General features: G+C 33.4%; 1 protein-coding gene across 1 annotated transcript; it reads right to left on the bottom strand.

Annotated features, from left to right (window-relative positions):
• Rab35 (RAS oncogene family member Rab35) lies at positions 1-23,168 on the bottom strand. The gene is made up of 6 exons (XM_069827883.1): positions 22,925-23,168; positions 22,622-22,796; positions 22,417-22,541; positions 22,194-22,318; positions 20,260-20,411; positions 1-16,889 (listed from the first exon to the last, which is right to left on the bottom strand). The coding sequence occupies exons 1-5, from the start codon at positions 22,974-22,976 to the stop codon at positions 20,283-20,285; spliced, it is 606 nt and encodes a 201-aa protein (XP_069683984.1). The 5' UTR covers positions 22,977-23,168; the 3' UTR covers positions 1-16,889; positions 20,260-20,282.
• Positions 23,169-23,175: the final 7 nt, after the last annotated feature.

The raw sequence follows: 23,175 nt of genomic DNA, 5'->3' as shown, positions 1-23,175 counted from the left end.
CTCAGTATGTAGTTACATTTATTATTTTTTACGATATAGCTAACCTATACAGACAGTAAATGTGGTGTAAATAATGTCACAGTATATGTTAACTTTTGAAAATACAAATACAATTGATCTTTTCGCTATATATTATACATGGTATATAATTAGCCAATTTCAAATCAGTATAACAAGTATGTGTGACTTATTAGAAGAGGTTGGAAGAGACAAATGCACCATTTGATGGAAAGTGTTTGGCAGTGGATGATGGTGCCCATTTCAACTGCTGAACTCTGTTAGTTACACATCTGAAGAAATACTGGCTGAGAGTGAAAACAGAAAAAGTGGAATAGGACTGAAAGACACATTAATTCTGTGGTTTCTTCTCGATACATATTACTATGAACAGTCTCTATTGTTACATCTACAGTATATTGCCAGTGGTGACCATTGAATATACGTATATTCTACAGGATGTGTGCGCCAACAATTTCATACAAAGTTCGCTTTTAAAGATCATGTTTTGGTGTCTTTGAATATGGAATTTTAAGCTTTACTTGTTCATAAGTTGTTGATTAAATTTTGTGTATGAAATTGTAAAAGCTAAGAAGGTATGTTAATACTGTTCATTGTAGTAGACACAGCCATTTTTGAGCGTCCTTTTTTTTTTTTTTTTGGTAGTAAAATTATAAATGTTTGCTTCTTTTATCAATTTTAAAGATGGAATTTTAAGGATAAATTACAAAGGGGGATAATACAACAAACACAGGAATCTTAAATTATGTTGTAATTATTTAAAAAGGTATATGGCAGAGAAAACATTTCCTATTCTTAATGCAAATATAAATACATTATTGCAGTAAGCCTATACTCGAGACCTTCTGTAATAAAATTAGTTTCTCACAAGTTTAGTGTGATGTGTAAATTTTGCAGATTATGAATTACAAGAAAGAACTTTTATGTGAATTTACAACCACTCACATTTACTATGCGTTCATACAGACATTATTTGTTGTTTAGTCAACTGACCAAAGACAATTTAAACCTCACACGACAACAATAAGGCGTCGCTCATGAGGCAACTAAACCAGAAGATAATGGAGTAGGGTGGTCAGTTCCTTCCCCCTCCATCACATACATCACTGATAGAATGAAGCCGAATGTCGAGAATATAATTATATAATTTAAAAATCTGTTGAAATAATAAAAATAATTCATATTAAATGTTTTAATTTTAGATCACCATTTTCATTTTCTTTTCGAACAGTCCACATAAAGTAGTAATATAAATATATATCTATAAAATTTGCTTAGGCTATAAATATTTCAGTTAATATTCTGCAATGTTCAAAAATATTTCTGAATGAATCAGTCCTACAAAAAGTAGGACTATGCTGCAATCAAAATCTATTTTAAAGTTCAAGTAACGAATTTATATAAAGCATTTTTATATTATGACCGTTGAGTTTATTAAGTGTGATACAAGGATCGTGATTCCTCCACTCCAATTCTTTCTAGTGCCTCTGAAACTTTGTAAGCAATTTAATCTTTCAAATCGGTTTTTCTTTTCTACTTTAACATATAAAAATGAAATATAATTTGTAGGCCTATTTAATTTAATAGTGTACGATAAAACAGAATGCATAGGAATGAATTGTTCCTTTTTTTTTTTTTTTTTATGTCAAAGAGTACATAATAATACTAAGACTATTTGTTTACTCGTTACAAATGGAAAAATAATTTATTATTAGTATTTATTACATTTACTCTTTGACATCAAGAAATAAAAAATTGTAAAAAAAATTTTTCTATTTACCCCATTTTACGGTATGAGTTTCAGTGTTAGGGATTCAAAATCAATATAACTGTAGACAGTGTAAATTAATTACGGAAATATGAAGTACACTGTGTATGATCAGATGGTTCTTTTAGACGGGCAGACATTATTGCTATCAACGGACACTTAAAACGGGCTCTTGTTCTTGACCTTACTATCCGTTTCGAAAGAAACCTAAATCAGGCCACCGAGGTTGATATTGAGAAGAAGTCCATATATGAACCTTGTCTGCCGTATCTTTCTCAAAAGTACAACGTCCCTCTTAAACAATGGTCCGTCATTGGTTTGCTGTTTGGCAGTAGAGGTTCAATCACAAAATTCACGTGGAATTATCTTAAGGAACTTCACATTCCTTTTGATTCTGTAATGTCTATTCTTATAAATATTATCAAGGATTCTCTTCAAATATTACATCATCATCTCTATTTCAATTAATCAACTTATATTTGCCTCCAACAATTAACTTTCTTTTTTCTTTAATGTATCACATCACATTATTATACATGTTTATTGTATTCAGGACCCTTGTGGTCACTCAAAATTCTTTGAGCTGATGTCTATAATTTAGAAATTTATTCTGTATGTTTAGACTATTTCTGGTATCAATAAGATGGAATTTTTTTTTATTAGAGTTTCTACCCATATAATATATCCTCTGATTGAAGTTCTGACTGATATGTACATCTATTAACAGGCAGTACATCTCGCTAGACGATATGTGTCAGAGAAAAAACAATTGTTTGTATGCATCTGAAGTCTGACTAGTATAATATGTAGCCAGTCGGCAATGTATGCAATGGAGGGGAAAAAGAACTGACCACCCTACTCCATTATCTCTTGGCCTAGTTGCCTCATAAGTGGTGCCTTCTTGGTATCACTTGTAAGGTTCACACCTGTCTTTGGACAGTTGACTAAACAACAAATACTAATATATTTTCTTTCTTTGATGATGGTATAGGATACCTGTGATTATGTAAATGGCAGTAAATAAAAGCAAGAATGTCCAATTAATTATTATAACTTATATATGCCTAGGAAAGACCTAGAAGTGGTTTTTCGGAATCGTTCAGTTCAAAGGAGGAACAAAAACCTGCAACAATTGAATGCAGTAATGACGAATTCGGGACTTTGTATAGCAGTTTATAATTATTCTAAGTATTGAAAAATCAAGTAAAATATAAATGTAGCAACCCAAAAATTTTCGACGGTCTAAAATCGATATTTAAAAGTTTACAATATCTTTAAATTTTCTGAAAATTATTCCATGTCTAAATTATACGATGGGAAATCTATTCAGTTACATACTTATTATTCAAGAAAGCATTCTAAGGCCTTTCTGAAACTTCATATTTGAGTTTCAGTTTTTAACATAAATGGAGAAACATCCACTTCTGCTAAGCAATTAATATAAATACTGCATTCTTAAACCAGTCTAAATCTAAAATTTAAACTAAATTAGCAAAAACATTTGAATGTGCAATTCTAAACGATATATTTATATCTGATAACGTGATACAGAGTAAGGAAATTTTTGACAGCAGAGGGATGTGGGCAACTGAAAATGACAAATCCAAAATTGAAATATTTTGCTGTGTGCAGATGTATTTATCTTACAATTTGTACACATTCAGTTTAATGCAAAATAATTTTATAAAAATAATTTCCATTCATATGATAGCTGTTAAATAAGCATGCATGACGTATAATTACAGAAGAACCGCTATTTGCAAACTGGGATCATATACCTACTGGATGAGCACCTAAATGCAATATACACAATCAACAAGTTGGTACACATGAAATGTACCTGAGCAATCTGGAAACGTTGAAGACTATAATATATACATAGGTAAACAATATACTACCGTTGGTTTTTTAATGTTTATCCAATGTTTAATGCACAATCGGTTTTGAGTATATAGGGATATCTAATTTTGTTCATTTATATATGACACTGGTAACTCATTTCACTGCATTCGAGTTCATACTATATGACATGATAATCCTTCAATTCTCAGATATTGTTTATTATTTTTGTGTAATATAACATTTCGTGCCTCTAATGCCACCAAGGAATTGATGGAATGTACTTAAGTTTCACACACAGTTGCAAAGCATGAATATACATTTTCTTACCAGGAATGAAACTGAATTATCAGCCATTATGGTAAGTGAATTAAACAATAAAATGTGTGAAGAGTACTGAGATTTTATATGTACCATGTTATAAAAATAACTGTCTTCAGTATATTGCACTGAGTGTCTATTTACGCCCGCAGGAGCACATATTCATTCCAATATACTTCCAGCTAAAAGGGTGACTCCTTTATAACAAATCAATTTTCTCGTAAACTTTTGTTATTTTTCTCTCACTGACAGACGTAGTAAGTTTTGAATCATTGGATACAGTTCCTTCAGATTACTGTGCAAATTTCAGTACTGGTTAAATTTAGCTAATGTTTAGATCTGTTATGCCAGGTGCACACAATCAGATGCGACGAGAGTGGCAAGCAAACATGGAGAGTCAACAGTGGATGACTGCTTAAACTTGGCTGCAAGCAGACCATCCGATGCCTGCAGCATACTGTGCGTGTGTTAGTATTTTTAGTAGTCACATCCACGATTACACGCTTCCTCTATCTACAAATACTATTGTTGTGTAGTGCACATTATTCATAATGGATCCCGGTCGGGGCAAGTTACCTGGTTGAGATTTTTTCCGGGGTTTTCCCTCAACCCAATATGAGCAAATGCTGGGTAACTTTCGGTGCTGGACCCCGGACTCATTTCACCGGCATTATCACCTTCATATCAGTCAGACGCTAAATAACCTAGATGTTGATACAGCGTCGTAAAATAACCCAATAAAAAAATTCATAATGGAGCTCGATGCAGATAAATTAGTTTTAGTACGGGAAAGACACGTTCTGTACAATCCCACTTTGAAGCAATATCATGACAATAACGTGGTTTCTAAAATGTGGGAGAAATTGCAAATAAGATGAAAGCTCAAGATGAAAAATAATAATAATAATAATAATAATTTGTAGGTGGTCTACTTCTCTGCTCTATACTATCATTCATTATTGATTTAATATATTTTCAATACTGTAGCTCGTGAAGTAGTCACAAACATACAAAATGACGTTTGTGCACTACATTAATAGTATTATAAGATGCTTTCAGTCCCGCGCTGTGGTGTTGTGGTCTAAGGCATCCTGCCTAGGACTCACGTTATGGAATGCGCGCTGGTTCGAGTCCTCATGGGGGAAGAAATTTTCTCATGAAATTTTGGCCAGTGTATGGGACCGGCACCCACCCAGGACGTGATGCACTTGGGGAGCTACGATAGTTAGCAAAATCTGGTTACGCAAACCAGCTATAACAGCTGGGGGGCTCATCATGCTAACCACAGGATACCTCCATTCTGGTTGGATGATCGTCCACCTCTGCTTGGGCATGTGGCTGTGAGACCAGCTGCTGGCTGGTCGGTCTTGGCCCTTCGTGAGCTATAGCACCACAGATTATTATAAGATGCTTTCAAATGTATAGATTTTTAGGCATATTCGGCAATCTTAAGAAATAGTAACCAAATACAATAGAATTTCTGATATAGACAGTCCTCATTCATTGATACCATTTTATAGCCTAGGCCAGTTTTCCAAACCCACATAGCCAGCAAATCAGTTGTCGCAAGCAGACAGTATTAAGCTGTCACGAGGCAATGTGAGACACCATAAAGCAAAATGTCGCATCGCGAAGAGCCTCACAGCATCTGATTTTATGTGCACCTAGCCTTACATATTTCACATGTAGACCGCATAGAAAAATCTATGGTTTACCTTAACAAATAATAGTCACTGTTACGAAGACTTTTGGAAATTCTTTAACTCATAATTATATAACATTTCTAGAAGAGAATGAAGTACATAGTTTCTTCAATTTCAAGCTCATAGGAAGCTAGCTATGTCAGCAGGGGTGGAGGGGGGTATAAATATGAGCTGCCTGTGTAATACCTGTCTAAACATTAATATTATTTGGACTGTAGGACAAGGCTGGAGGATAGCAGTCAAAGTTTTCGTCAGGAATACATTTTTAAATAATATGGAAGCATATTTTACAAGAACTGGTGCATCTCTGTTATAATCTTATGATTATTGAAAATGGAGGAGAGATAGAAGGGAGATAGTTTATTTCAATATCAAGACTTCAGAAACTGACTCTATCCTCTAGAAATACTGGCATACAAGTTACTTTACAAACTGTTTAATAATATGTATTAAAGTCTCTTAAGATGTATGAATTTGTCAGTAATCACAGGAAATGTTTTGACTATGTTCTTTACACACCCAAATTAAATTAAATTAAATTATGGTTTATTTAACAATGCTCGCAACTGCCGAGGTTATATCAGTGTCACCGGTGTGCCAGATTTACGCACCCAACATATCTGTAGTGCTCGGAAAAAGTGGCACAAGTCAAAAATGTTAATTTTACAGTAGAAGGAAAATAAACTGTCTTCACACTGGTTTATGTCGATTTGATTTTCTTCTGTATGAGTTATTGTAATGGGAGAAATACTTATCTCTCTTTTCCCAGCAAGCAGATGTTCCGTAAGTTGTCAATAAGTTAATAAAAAGTGTTTGTGGAAATTGACTTATGCCACTTTTCCCAAGTACTGCAGATATATTGTTCAGTAAATAGCAACTTCCAGTTTGGAAAAAAAAAAAATTAATTAGATTTATCAATTGTGTTTACCTCCCAGGAAGAAATTTGTGTAAGAATGATATGCAACTGTGTGGTTCTACTGTTTTCTAGTGCAGATCATGAATAAAAATGAAGAGCATATATATATATATATATATATATATATATATATATATATATATATATATATCTCAACGAACAAAAGTAGCACTTTACCATTCTCGTAATGCATTTAACTCCATCAGAATGAATTTCTGACAAGAGAATAAAATAATTGACTATTCAAAACTTTTAATATTACCCACTGACAACTGCTTAAATCTTTAGACTCTGAAATGAAAGCTTACTGGTGATATTTCACTAACATTTCTGGTAAAAAGAACTCCAAACACAGGAGAATTTATACATTTGGTGCAGTTTCAATGGATTGTCTATACTGTGTGAACTTAAAATCCTCCTAATTATTTTTATGACAAGACTGTTGACCTGTTTTCGAGCTTAATGAAGCTTCAAGTGCATTACCTGCAATCTGATTCACATTCTGCACATCAAATTCTTCTGACGATCAATGGAACACGAATTTAAACTACACATAAATACAAAAACACTACATTGTTTCTAGCTTTTGTACATTGAGTAATGGCTGGGGACGGATTGGCAGGAAGGAATAGCTGGGAAGATACAAATGCATATTAAATCTCGCCCTTATATAACGTGTTTTCACACTAGGCCTGTTGTTATATACAACACAGCAAAAGCAGAATTAAAGACATTTCTCTCAGCCAGATTTACAATATGTCAGAGCTCAATAGACTTTCCAATCATTTGCTATATGAGCAAAAGGGAGAAATGACTGAAGTGACGAACCTATGATAGTATTACTTGTACAAGACATTCCTATGTGAAGAAACAAATGAACAGAGTCTGTCAGCAGTACTGCATTAATTTTTTACCAGGGGTGCACAACTACATAATAACAGCATCAAATCAGGCCAAGAATGCAGATTATATTCGCGTTGTGCAACGTTAGTGTTCAACAAGTCATTAACATAAAAAATTGATATGAAATTAAAAATAATAATTGCAATCAAGGAATGATAATATCCATCAGTCACCGGTAAATAACAGTAACATTACGTAATAACAAAAAAAAAAACTTGGAAATGCAAAGGAACAAGAAGCATTTTTAAGTGTTCGCATAGGCTTCTGCGGCTGGTGTAAATGGTGTGTGGATAAGCTTCAGGGCTTCTACCGCGTTGTCTTGGTGTTATTGGCTGACGTTTCGACCGCTGTGTTGTGGCCATCTTCAGAGCAGTTGTTGGATAAGGAAATAGTCTGCCAGCTATATATATAATAGCTGGCAGACTATTTCCTTATCCAACAACTGCTATATATATAATAGCTGGCACACTATTTCCTTATCCAACAACTGCTCTGAAGATGGCCACAACACAGCGGTCGAAACGTCAGCCAATAACACCAAGACAACGCGGTAGAAGCTATTATATATATAGCTGGCAGACTATTTCCTTATCCAACAACTGTTCTGAAGATGGCCATAACACAGCGGTCGAAACGTCAGCCAATAACACCAAGACAACGCAGTAGAAGCTATTATATATATATAGCTGGCAGACTATTTCCTTATCCAACAACTGCTATGAAGATGGCCACAACACAGTGGTCGAAACGTCAGCCAATAACACCAAGACAACGCGGTAGAAGCCCTGAAGCTTATCCACACACCAAGAAGCATTTTTGCTTGTGTTTGTGAACTTAAGATTATGTACAGGAGAAAAAAGACTAGCATTTGACGTCTTGATGTACAAATATGGTGGTCAATATAAATATGTTGAAGAGGATGCCTGTTGTGCACACCTGCTTTATTAAACCTCACTGTAACGCTGAGAATGAGTGAAGTAATATTACAAACTAAAGATAATGTGCATTATCATAGGATACATCCATTCAGTAGAATATTTATATTCAGGTCAACTTTTGCCTTTTACATGTGTTCCAAATGCATGGCACAGTCTTGGTATATTCAAAGCAATGTCTTTAAAATGGTAAAATAATCTAAAAAAAATATACATATATATATTTCAAGACTTCTATTTTTATGGTAAAAAAAAAGAATATTGCCATGCAAATGTTACATATGTTTTCTGAAAATATCTAAATCACATCAGTGCTGCACAAAATATGCAGAATATCATTCTCATCTGTTGCTTTTTACATATAATATTAATTTCTTTTAACTCTTCATTGGTATATTCTTCCTTATATGTACTAGGGAAATCTTCCTGCACACACCTTTTGTCTTCACACACACACACTCACACTCATATACACTCGCATCATGCTGTACAGTTGTATTCAGAGAGAAATAGTTGGTGTATTGTTCCAATCCTTATAAATAATACTATAAACAATTAACTACTTCAGTAAAGCACAGAAATGCATTTTACCGTTGTTTATAAACATGAAGTGCATGTAAAATTGCAAATCAAGACAAACCTGCATTTAACGACTTACATATAGCAAGAGCATACAAGAAAATATAAAGCATCAAATAGTGAAGTCCTGTTATATGACGGTGGTATTGTAAGAGCACTTTCATCTTGATGATGATGCGAAAATTATAATGTTTAAATGTGTCAAATATAAATAGTATAGATTAAGTGTTCTTTACATAATGAGAAAGTAGTTTTGGCATATTCTAAAGTCTACATATCATAATTAACAGAAAAACAGGATGAAAAAAAGGACACTGCAAATTACTCTATAGTGAATAGTGATAGCAAAGAGTTTATACATATGTGAAAGTGTAACAAATATATCTAAAGCAGTGACAGTCAATAACACATTTACTACTAATAAGACAGTAATAAATAAGCTTTATGCAGGACTTATATTTTTAAATGAATCAAGGCTGCCAGTATTACAAATTTTATGAATATGTATGTATATGATTATAACATTAAATGATGAAAAAATAGTACATTATGCAACGAGCCTATAATGATAGTAATTAAGACGCAAGTATGTTTGTTTATGAAACGAGCGCGAGTTTCATAATTTTCATACAAGCGTCTTAATTACCAATATAGGCAAGTTTCATACGACTTTTTATGCTCGACCATATTTCTAACTTGAAATTATTCAGAAGTATTCATTTTATTCGTATCTGATAGAAGATCGGAAGTGACCTTGTGCATAGCTCGTTAATTGTGAGATGTGCGCAGACGCGAAAGTATTGATTTTTTCCGAGGAACAAATGTCATTGACCTTGATATAATCTAGAGAGTAAAATGAACATTAATCTTGATATAACCTGGAAATTAATTTAGAATTGAAAAACGAGATGACAAATTGAATTTATTTGAATATTATTTACAATTAACAATAATTATTATAGTAACAGAACATAACCTTCTGCAACAGTATTGGATTTCCAGCCTCCGTGACGTTTCCCTCGTCTTTCGATTGCATATCCGAGAATAATCGAAAACCTGAACTTTAATGAATAGGTGTACTTTAATGACATGCATTAAAGGACTGCTACCAGGTGTATAATTACTACATTTCGGCATGGTCGAGCATAAAAATGGTTAAAATTTAAAGCATACGAACATATCTTTCTTCACTGTGAGCGCTGTTGTTTACAGCCTCCTTTTTTGTTGTGGACTAAGATTATTACTATTGAATATAATGTTGTGTCTTATACTGAACATACATTTCATAAAAATCTATAAAATATATTCTTGTTATTCTTGGAGGTACATAAGAGCTTCCTATTACTTAAACTATGTTTTATACATGATGCTTGAATATGTTACCCGAATGAAAGTACAAAATATATTCATAGGGAATATATGTAAAGATAAGAGTAGTGGTTCCACTGAATTGTAATTTTTATTTATAGTTAATGTGAACAATACAAGTTTCACAAAAAAAAAAATATGACAGTAAACTAATACAAGAAAAGATGGCAGTATACAATTGCAAAGAACAAAATTCAGGCTTCAATTTAACGGGTTTCATAAATAAAGAAAATTTTCAGTGTTTTAAGTTTAGTAGAGGACATGAGAAATTTTTACGTCAAAATCTTGAAAGTATAGCATATTTAAATATTTTATTTTTCTTAAGAACTACTTGCTTCAAATGGCACAATAGTATGAGATAAGAAAATCAGAATACCACTACCACCCTTATGCGTGTGGCAAAAAAATTAATATACTGACAATTAAATGTTATTTGAATGAGTGTTTCAAGTCCCATACACAATTGTTAGCCTTCACACATATCTAACTACTTAATGTTATCCTCTCTCCTTGAACTTTATCGGACAGCTGCATGCATTATCATGCTTCCTATCAATTTCAATGTAAAAATGGTTACGCTATTTTCAACAGTGTTTGTTAAATGCAACTACTGTATAGACCAGATGTATTTGACCTGCTTTTTATTTATCTGCATATATGTAATAGATTTAAATTTATATCCATAAATACGTATTTTATGTTATCTAAAAAAGAAAATGTATGTATCACATTCTTTAAATCACTCTGTTTAGAAATATAAGATACGAACTGAGAGCTACAGTTCTCCACTCTGAAGAGACAAGTGCGAATTTTACACATATATGAAGGAATGAACATAAGAAAAGAAGGCCTGAATTTACAAACACAGTGTTTTCACTCAACATATACCCTTGGCTAGGGTAAACATTTTTGTACAGAATTTGACGTAATCTTCTAAAGATACTTTGTGAAATTACTTTCCTTTTAAAGTGATAAAGTTATTCTTGATCTTAAATTAAAACTTCATTACATTATGAAAATCTTAAATTCTCGTCTTACATCCAGCTTTAACACGTATTTTATGGAAAATTAAGTGATGGACAAGTTGGAGAGCACACGTTCTTAAGATAGAATAGGGAAATATATGTCTATAAACTATTCATAATATAACACTTTAAATATTAAGACACTTTCTAATTGAAAAAGCTTTGGCCCCCTTTAATTTTGCCTATTTCAAATGAAGAGGAGTCCATGGAAAGAACATGCAAAGTCACTTTTATTCAATTTTACAGAGAAGCATTTCTTAACTTTAATACACTCATAAGACATCATTACTTTACATGTCATTTAGTTTAAGTTACCTTGTTACAAAGCAGGCTTTTTGCCATTCTGATTTACTACAAAGATAGTTTACTTTATGAGCTAGCAGATAAGATCAAAAAACAAGAAGTGTCTTAGCTTGTTCTTTCCGTGGATTCTTCAAATAGATAAAGTGTATTAATTTTGAGAAACAACTGAAATAATACTTTTCATAACAAGATTACATGTTACAAAAAACTTTATACTGTCCACATGATATCTTAAAATTTGTTACCGTAAACTAAATGTAATGTTTGAATAGTATGCCATATGGATCCAACTTCAAACATTTGCAACAATAGAAGTAAGTGATCTGAATACTTGGTCGCTTTATCCCTGAGAATAGAATCTGGGTAGTCATATGTCCCATAGCCAGTTAAAAATTGTAACTATTGTGACAAATAATATTTTATACGCAAAAAGTACAGAAATATATTGGTACCGGTACTACTAATATATATTGATAGATGAAATACATTGCTCACATTTGCAGTAACAAATATTGAAGACGCTAAATAATTTTCTCAAATTTAATACCCCATTTCCTGTAGCCTTCAGACAAAAGAATTATTAAATTATTACTATAATATTATAACAATGACTTTTCGGGCATAATACATGGTGTGCAAGTGTTGTAATACTTAAGTTTTCTTCTCCTTGAATACTCTGTGCTGGGCAACCTTTCAAGATACAGTCATAAGTCACTACTTTTGCAGTGCTTCAGTACAACTTGCATATTGTGACATGTGAACAAGAGTGCAACTTGGAAAGCAGCAGCTACTGATCACAACTTTCCATGCTGCACACAGGACTGCAGCTGCAGCATTTTTTATATTTGTTTTGTTGAAACTTTGAAGTAGTTGTAAGCAGTGTTGCCATCCAAACGTGGCAGTAATACTTTATATTGTTTATATATTTTAGTGTTTGACATGATTAAAATAAAAGATTCGTGGTAACTGCTACATGCATAATGTAGATAGAGTACATGTGGTGATAATACAGTTTATTTTTTTAACTTTCCTTAGCATAGTTTTAAAAAGGAGAATGGCACGTATTATTTACGAGAATAGTGTTACTGGTTACAATTAAAGTATATTGGCATTGTATGGTAGTTTTATAATAAAACTCTGAGTATTACTTAGGACAAAAATTAAGTAATAAACTGGTTGAACCAGAAAAAGTGCTTATGGAATTTTCGAATGCTGATTTCCACAATAAAAAATAAAAGGAGGTCGGACTTAGCAGAAAGTGCAAGCACAATGCAAATGACAAAAGACTATGTTAAAAATAAACTTCACACTCTTCCGGCCAATACAGTAAAGTGGTTAAAAAAATCAGGGGCGATTACTCAGGGCATGCTATGCTTGCTGCGCAAGCCCAATATTTTCGTAGAACGTGTATTTCTCAAAATGGCGTTACGTACATTAAAATTTATTTTGATTTTTGGAATACTGTATAGGTGTAATACCATCCGCAGGTTGCACACCGCAAGTATCACAAAGCTTACTCGTTTCACGGAGCTACAGGAAAGACATAGAAATAGCGAACATATGATGCGCACGCAAGTGCCTTCCTCCTTAGTCCGTCCTAGGTGCACATGCTTCTGTTATGTGTTGTTTGAAGCTCTGGTCCGAGAGCTACACCAACGATTATTTAACGTTACACAGAGCAGTATTGACAGCGGGAATGTGCTGTGATTTGCGAGTACAATGTAATTGTATGAGCGGAATGCATATGTTAGCTGCTGCATGTATTATTAATTCTTAAACATTAATTTGAAGTATTGTAATGAGTTCGGAATTGTGTGTCATTGAAACATTATTAAATCCATTTTCCCGAAGGACTATTCAAGAGAAGACAGACATTATAGAGAATATGTGCGCTCGTTCAGTGAAGCTCAATACAACAATGTGCATTGGTTGGCAGGGTCGAAAAAACTACATAAACTGTTTTGTTGGCCATGTTTGTTATATTATATCGAATTTCTACATCTGATAAGCGAATATGATCCATGACTCATAATGATTTCATAATTATAAAATAAATTATTGATGTGGGTCTGATTATTTTTATTAATTATGAATTATTATATCCTCCCATCTTCCCCTATGAATAAAAGGGCAAGCCTAACTTTCGTGACTAGCATTCGCCCCTGAAAAAAATCTTGTTGACACTTGCAGAGAGTTCTTGTAACATTACTCATCTCTATCATTCCAGTTCTCAGAAGAGATTGTAACTCCACATTGTTCTCTATTTTGATTCACTGTTTGACCCAGCACCTTCCTCTTTTTTTAGTAGTAGGATGTTTTGTTTAGCTGCAGCTGCAAAAGTAATGCCACAGTCTAGTATATAGTCATGAAGCTTGAGTTGTGAGGGTGCTAGGAACAATAGACTGTGCCGGTACTATTTCCCATTGTCTGTAATGAGGCGATATTAGCGATCCTAGTGATTAGCAACTATCTACGGATGCATATTTACCACGTATTGAGCTTCGTGACTGTATATACAGGGTGGGGCATGGGAACCAAGTGTTTTTTAAATGGCTTGTGCTCGGTCATTATGAAAGGGAAAGACGTGCGCCATGTGACATTCCATTCCGTGGCTCATAGCATTTCACCTGGAGTCAGCATCATGGAGCAGTGGATGCATGTTTGCGTATGATTGTTTTGTTAGAAATGGCGAGTCGGTGATCTCGATACGGCTTGAGTTTTGCTACAGATTCAATATTAATCGCAATGATTCTGTTCCCGTGTGTGACACGATCTTATGTTGGGTTAAAAAAATCTTAAAAAAAAAAAAAGCCCAATACTGAAGAATAAATCGCCCGGCCCCCAACACAGAGTGCGTACTCCAGAAAACTTTCAGTCAGATAAGTGATACTGCGCAGCCAGGCCGCTCTGCTCGAAGACATTCAGCTACTCTTGGAATCAGCAATCGTACGGTAAGACGGATTTTGCATGGCGATTTACATTTACACCCATACAAGATAGGCGGTTTCAGCAAGATGGGGCCACGGCACATATCTCCAGAGCGTCAATGGCAGTTCTTTGCCTCCTGTTTTTCAGTCGTCTCATTTCGAGATTTGGTGATGTTCCATGGCTCCCTCAGTCTCCTGATCTGTCCACGTGATTTTTTTCTATGTGGGTACCTAAAGGTACGTGTTTACGAGGATAAGCCCCGAATATTAGATGAATTAAAGGACACAGAAAGAACAGATGTGAATTTTCGTCAGCGCCTTAAACAATACGTCAACACAGACAGACATCACATACCAGATGTAATTTTCCGCTCATAATTGAAACGGTATGTTCTCACAAACGTTATTCTACCAATAAAATGTGTTGGAAACAAAAACTAACTGTTTTATGATTATTTTAAAAACACTTGGTTCCTATGCCCCACCCTGTACTAGACTGTGGTAATGCCTTGTGTATGAGCAAGCCTGCAATCTCTGTGGCAACTTTTGTAACTCTCGGGTTGGGCAGCATGAAAAGTAGTGCACTCTACCTGTTATTCTTAATTTACTGTGTGAACATGATATGCAAATTTTGCAGCTACAATAGAAAAGGTGTGGAGCAAAGTAGTGATATGTGACCATACCTTTATTCTTTTTAAGCTCGCTACATTATAAGCAATTCGTTACAATTTCGTGTAATTTTTTTTAACAGATTAGGAACATCAATTAATATTCGTAAAATAACCGAAGTCTCCCCCTCCCCCCCACCACTGTAAGTAAATTTAAATATGATTTTGTTCTTCTGCAAATTATATGGACATAATTTACATGTAATATTGAAATTATATTAATTCTCATATCTGGCTTAAAGTAAGGATCAGGTGCATCAGATAAATTTATGCAATATTAAACATGATATTTATTACAAATTAGAGGAGAGAAGATAACTCACACATTTTCCATACTATTTTAAATTTATGACAAGTAATAATTTATTCTTATGAGCTTATAATACATATATTTCTCTGTCCTGCATAGTAAACTATAACTGATAACATGTAATGACAAATTTAACTTAATTATGAATATTCGACATTTCCTAAAGCTGTAATATAACGAATACTGTTGCGAGTTTGTCTGAAACTAGTATCCTTAAATTCAATTGGTATTCCAATAAAATTTCATGTATATATCACCATGTAAACTAAAGTGACAATATCATATTCATATTATATAAAAAGCATAAATCAGCAACGTATTTTTCTTACAATTAATACAATTTTAATTTACGAACTACATCTGTGATTTTTCACAGCAATACCGTAATCAATTCTGTGGTCACTCTGGGACCCGACCTATAGTTAGACAGTTTCTTATGCACAACACAGCTCATTTCCTGGCATGAAACCAACACTTCTTTTTTTACCTTTCTCTCATTCCTAAACTTATTTCCTGTAATCACTCAACCGTAACCTGCATTATTAGTACACAGTGCGATGAATGTGGCTGGACATTAAACACACCACAACTATTTATTTCTGAATACAGCTGTTAATATATTAACTTCATGCAACTCATTTAGTCTTATTTTGGAAGCACTAACTTCCCAAAGCAGTGATTTAATTATTCTTAAATCTGATTTTAATTATAAGCCGTCATCATTGTTCATGTATTTAAGGATTTAGAATCCTCCAAATATAAGTTCATTGAAATTTCAATTTATGTATTACATTTGTTTCTTGAAGGAACTCATAAATAGGACATTCCCTTCCCCCCTACAATCTAACTCCCTCCGACCCTGCACTTTGCTAAATTCACCTATTTTGTTATCTTCATACACACACAGTCACACAGTGCTTTAAATTTCTTGCCTTTATAAACTCTTTACTATTTGGCAATGCACAAAAAACATGCCATAGTAATATGCCTATTATGTCAACATTAATCTTCTAAATCCATTGGATTCAATTGTTGCACAATGGGCATCCTTATTAAATTGGCGATTCAGAAAATAGTGTTTAAAAAAGATAGAAATGAAAAACATGATGTGTGGGCTACCTTGTCTCCAAACAGACAAGATGCATAGACCATTATGATGACCAGCATACATTGGCAAGGTTTTGAAGAATTTTATCTATTCTTCGTGCTCTGGCTCAGATCCCACAATGAAAATATTCTTGATTGCAGTTTATACATCTGCTACATTCTGATTGGCTTCTTTCACACTGGGACAAATTGCTAACACCTACAGCACAAATGAACAATAATAATTAATGAAATTATCAAATGAATACGATACTAATAAATAAATAAATTGCACATACGGTACTTTGTAATAATTAGGGAATTAAATCTCATATATTTCACTCAACCATTAGCCATTTTAAGTAAACTTCTATCAAACAAACTGTATAATTAAGTACCTCTGACAGGAAATGCATGCATTAAAACTGCTCCAATTTATTGCGTCATTCTCGATCTTTTAAATTACTAGCTTACTAGCTTTATTTTAATTCGTGCATTTATGTTATACAGACATGTTACTTCTGCAGAAGCTTTCGATTTGTGACAGTTTTTATTAAACATCTTGATAACACAACTTTTAACACTATATCACTTTGGAAAACGTATTATGTCTTTCACGTGTTAAATTTTAAGTTACCTTGTTAACATGTTTCGGCCTGCTATTGGCCACCATCAGAACTGGTTGTTGCTGGTCTTGGCACCTTTTGTTTCCTGTGGGGGTGTGTTTGTGTAGTGTAATGTGGAGTCAAAGAGTGTGTGTGTTCTGAAATTGAGTTGTGTGTTGAGAATTTCATTTGGACCAGCAACAACCAGTTGTGATGATGGCCAATAGCAGGTCGAAACATGTTAACAAGGTAACATAAAATTTAACACGTGAAAGACATATAATACATTTTCCACAGTTTTTATAGTTGACTACTACCCTATATTGCTTTGAACTTAACTGAACATCTCTAGAAATAAACCTATGATAATGTTATTTTATTTGGCAGTATATGAATAGGCTTATACTATGTTTCTATGAAATTTAAGTGATAATGCTTTTAGTTATAAATCGAAAAGATACGTGTTTGATTGTTAGAGGGAAGTGGACATTTCATATAGGTAACTTTTCTAGGGAATGGATATATTTCCGATGTCTTTGTCTATCCTATGTTATTTTATGGAATGGCAATGCTGAATAATTCACCAGAAAGGACCTGTTACTTGTGTCTGTCTAGTGCTTATTCAGAATCCTCATACAAGTGAAGGCAAAACGAACTATAAGGTTCAATAACTCATAAAGAGGAGGAGGAGGATGATGGTGATTTTGCTGTGATATAAAAAGGAGAAAAATAGCACCCTCAGTAGAAAGCTATTTCGTAATATTTTGTCTTCTTCATACAGATACTGAAATGTTGTATTTCCGTCATGTAACTTACCTGAAGTAATTAATATCTATACTAATAATAAATCTGTAGCCGAAATTTTTCTGGTAATTTTCGATTTTCCAAAAATAATTGGTCCTAACATATATAATTAACCACCCTGAAACCGAAAATCGCTTTTTTGACATTTTTGTTTGAATGTCTGTCTGGATGTTTGTTACCTTTTCAAGCGATAATGGCTGAAAGGATTTCGATGAAAATTGGAATATAAATTAAATTCGTTGTAACTTAGATTTTAGGCTCTATGGCATTCAAAATACTTTATTTAAAAGGGGGGTTATAAGGAGGCCTGAATTAAATAAAACGAAATATCTCGCTTATTATTAATTTTCATGAACAATATTACATAACAAAAGTTTCTTTAAAAATAATTTCCGATAAGTTTTATTTTATACAAAATTTTGATAGGACTGATATTTAATGAGATAAATGAGTTTTAAAATTAAAATAACGCCGTTTAAGATGGTGCAATGAATTAAGAACAAATGACTTCGTCTTTGAGGGGCCTTGGACAACAACAATCGAAACAGGGGCTTGGACATCAACAATCAAAAGCTATTAAACATAGCCTACAGAGAATGTTTCTGTGTTTGTATGAAGTAATATCAGAAGCTAAATTAACCGATTTGTATAATTAATTATTATTTCACCATTGGAAAGTGTAGTTTCTCTAGATGGACATAATGCTATAATGTTATTACAGTAACGTCTGAGTAAATCGAGGACAGGTAAGATTAAAATAGCTTCTTATGCACAGAAAATTTGATAGGCTGTTTTGTACATTCGTTTTCTGTATTTCTTAAAATAATATTTATGTACACTCATTTTAATCTCAGAGAATTAACGAACAACGAGAGTGTATTGATTTAGTATGCAGTAATAGTACGTTAGCTTAGCTATCCATTATTTTATAATTCAAATTTTAACTATGCTCAATTGAATCGTGTTAAAATACATAAAATATATATGCAATAAATGCAATGCAAAAAAAATTGGGTAATGAGCAAAGCAGATTATCTTGCGCTGTTGTAAAATTTGTTCCCTGGATCAAATGTCCTATTTTAATTATGTAATTACTTTATATTTATTTCTAACAGGTGCAGCGGAGCGCACGGGTACGGCTAGTAATTCAATATTGCAAAACAAAAACGAAAATGACTACATTGTTAAATCTTGAGGATTAAATAAATATACACTTTTGCAAACTCACTGAATATTTAAGATTAATCCAGAATGTCTCTAAAATGCCGTCTCATATGAACAGCACATGACAGAGTTCAAGTAATGTGAATTAAGTATAGAAACCTACCATCTAACTTGCAATTTTATATCCCTAGTCAAGCAGGTTACTGTACTTAAATTGAAGCACTACACTCTGTGATGCACTACAAATAAATTTAGGCCTATTCGAAATATTTGGAATGAACAACAGATTTCAAACTTGAATATGATTATGTTAACCAACATGGTAAGCTCCATTTGACTAAGGGAATATACATGCTACTCGTGCTAGTCAGAGGATAGTGTCTGTATTCAATTTACATAACTTTATGATCTCCATATCATGTTGTTCTTTTCAGATGACACTTTAGAGAGATCCTGTATAATGAAAATGTAATGACATTTCATAATGCTTATGACTAGAAAAGAATCGAAGTTTAAACATTCTATTATAGTCGCAACACTGTTATTTCCGGTGTGACTCCGCCTCTTTGCTTACGTCTTAGAAAGTGAAGGCTCTATAAAGTCTAGGTAGGTAGTATCGTTTTTGTTCTTTCGTTGCCGAGCTACCGGACGAGGGATCTATTTGCCACACCGTTAAACATTATCATGTGGTAGCTCCTATGATATTAAATCAAACGCATTGTAATTCAGCAAATAACTGTGCGGTAAATAACGTCCTCGTGTGCTTTCTGCAAACGCCAACGAAAGAGCCAAAATGGCGGGCGATTATATTAAGTATTTATCGAGCCCTCTTTATCTTCATCAGCGAATCACAAGACGCACACGTTTAAATGTAGTCGACCTACAACGTGATTGGCTGCCGGAAATAAGAGCGACGGGACTATAATATAGTTTGTAAAAAAAAAAAAAAATTAAAATTTATTTCTTACTGAAGAGATGTTTTTAAAACTGCTGATACTATCATGAAATGTTACGTACCTTTCAGTGAGAACCTGCATGTGTTAACAACATTTTCTCTTGCTCTGTTTAGGTCCCTTACGAAGATTTACTGTGTCGTTATTCTGAATAGCTTGCCTCTCTTTTCGTTCCTTTTTCGTTCTCAAGACTTGTCTTGTAATTGCCATAAACATCTACAGTTAAAAAAAAACACATAATTATGTAACTTATATATAAATAACTTAACTTATATATAAATAAACAAGTGATTAATGAGTAATTAACCATAACACACCACTGAGTCATATGCCGGTTTTGTACTCACCTAATACGTGTTCCCTGTCTTAAGTTTTCCGACATTAGGTGGTGTATTTCTTCACTTTTAACGATGACTCCGTACGCTGGATATACATGACTTAACATTCTTCACAAATTCCCTAAATAGTTCATCTGGTATTATAATGTTTTTATCAGTGGATTAAGTAATGTGACAATAGTAATTTTATTATTTTGCAATATCCGTTTATTTATTATCAATAAATTAAATTGATTCATCCTTTTAAATTTTACCTCTCACTGATTCATTCAGCTCCACTGATAACCTCACTGGTAATATCATTTGTTGCCCCTGTGTATTTTGTTGTATTTACATTATACCCTAGTAGAGGTTTAGAGGCGACAGCCCCGATGGGGGGGATTACGAGTTACATTCTAAAACATTATTCAAACCTCCAACTCCTCACCTGTTTCACGAGTTTTTAGGTTTCATGCAATTTTCAATATTTTCCGGTAAGTTTATTAATATAATTTCATTTTTTTTACTACTTCTCCTTCTTCAAACTTATATTCATTAAAAAAAAAACAATTTTTTTTGCCAATTTTTTCTCTTTCAAAATCGCAAGTTAGATGTCCTTCGCAGTACCCAATATTTTAAGAAATCTTCCAAATAGCTTCGTAGCTTGTTAGTGGTAAAGCATCTCACTATAAATCGAAAGGTTCTTGGATCGAATCCCGGGGGCTGCACATAAGGTAAATTAACATGAAATATATATAATAGATAAAAGGCAGAAACGATACAAAATTATATTGTAATTTCTTACGAAAGAGTAAAGTAAACCTCACATTTTCACCCAGATCCCATTGTGAGTACAAAAACGGCATATATGAAGCACGGCATATTATGGTTAATTACCGATTAATGATTAAATGTGTATATATTTTTATTTTAATACACGTATAAAATCAATTCAATGCATTATCAGTTTTGATATATGCCATTAAGACTGAATTTCTTAATGTCCTTAAAATGCATTCAGAATCCCTCTATTCCATCACTAGAATTGTGTCCTTTATGGATCATAAATCTATCTCTACATTTGGATAAGTTGGAATAAATAAGATTTAGTCTTTGGAATTTCTTTACAATTGCGTTAGCAAAGAAAGGCAAGATGTATTTACACACTTGGCTTCTAGTTGAGTCAATACATAGCGTAAACAAAAACAAATTGAGCAGAAACGTCAATTTCGCATAGGAATTGCTGCGAAAGTGGCGGCCGGCAGAGAAGCAGGATCGCATGTCTTGTATATAAGCATTTTGGTAGATACATAGACAGAAAGTGAATTTTCGTAAGGTCGAGTATCAGTGACAGGTTAGGTTTGGTTAGTTCAGATCCTTGCACATACGCATTTTGGTCGTAAGATGGTTATAGATAGATATCCGTCTTCCTTTAATAACGCAATTGTAAAGAATAAAATAATTTTCCTATTTTCACGTAAAACGTTTAGTAGGACATAACTAAACGAAAAACCCTTTGACGTATGTCTGTTACTGACTGAATGTCTCTGCGTACATGAACTGTAAGCCTACTATGGCAGGGAAAAAGAAATTTATATTTGCTACAGTAACATAAAACGATGTCATTCATCTGCACAAGTTTCATAGAACAAACTGTAGTTATGTATTTATGAATTGGTACCTCTTCAACATTTAAATTATCCTTTGCACTGGTTTCAAATAACTGGATTCCCATCTGATCTGCAAATCGTTGAGCATCTTCTGTCAATACCACCTTTCTGTCAGGTGCATCATTCTTATTTCCAACTGAAATGCCGAATTAGAAGACATATTATTCTAACAGTTCGTAATAAATATAACAATTTTCGGTTTAAAATCAGTAGGTTCATGCAAGACGTACATACCCAATATCCTGTTCACAACATCACAGTTTTGTTCTATTTCATGCAACCATCTTTTAACATTCGCAAATGAATCTCCACTTGTTACATCGTATACCACAATTACACCGTGCGTCCCTCTGTAGTAACTAAAAAAGAGATAAATCACAAATCAAACGAAGTTCATACGCAATCATGTAAAATTTGCGTAATGAATTGCGTGACTTACGTTGAGGTTATTGTACGGAACCTCTCTTGGCCTGCAGTATCCCAAATTTGAAGTTTGACTCGTTCTCCTTCAATTTCAACAGTTCGAATCTTGAAGTCAACACCAATTGTTGTTATATAGCTTCCAGAAAATGTGTTGTCTGCAAATCGTAGTAATAACGAACTCTTTCCAACTCCTGGTATAAAAAAAACATTTAAAATCAGGCTATAATAATTGTGACAAGCATACACGTCTTTTGTGGAAGAAAGCTTTACTTTGTAGGTTATAACTCACTAGCAGGGTGATCTTTTTAGCACTACTCACCACTGTCACCTATTATGAGTAATTTGAAGAGATGGTCATATTCTCTAGCCATGTCTGTTACTCGTTTTGTTGTGTAGTGTGTTGTGCAGATACGAGTAACTTCTAATTTCCCTCTACACTCCTAGGAAGCAATTTGAAGTAACAATCTGTATGATTCCACAAATGATTCATCCAAATTATAAAAAGCCTAAGAACCAGAACCAGAAGCTTTCACACGGATGTTGATCTTTGATCTTGTGCAGTGAAACTTC

Source organism: Periplaneta americana, chromosome 6 (genome assembly GCF_040183065.1).
Source record: "Periplaneta americana isolate PAMFEO1 chromosome 6, P.americana_PAMFEO1_priV1, whole genome shotgun sequence".
NCBI lineage: Eukaryota > Metazoa > Arthropoda > Insecta > Blattodea > Blattidae > Periplaneta > Periplaneta americana.
Note: the sequence above shows the minus strand (reverse complement) of the source record. Positions and strands in the feature narration are given on the sequence as shown.

Excerpts from the sequence above, each read along its gene's own strand:
- Rab35 (XM_069827883.1), bottom strand. The coding sequence starts at position 22,976 with ATGGCTAGAGAATATGACCATCTCTTCAAATTACTCATAATAGGTGAC. Across the intron at positions 22,797-22,924 it reads ACTCATAATAGGTGACAGTG|GAGTTGGAAAGAGTTCGTTA; the intron begins GTGAGTAGTGCT and ends TTTTTATACCAG. Across the intron at positions 22,319-22,416 it reads TGTTGTGAACAGGATATTGG|TTGGAAATAAGAATGATGCA; the intron begins GTATGTACGTCT and ends TCGGCATTTCAG.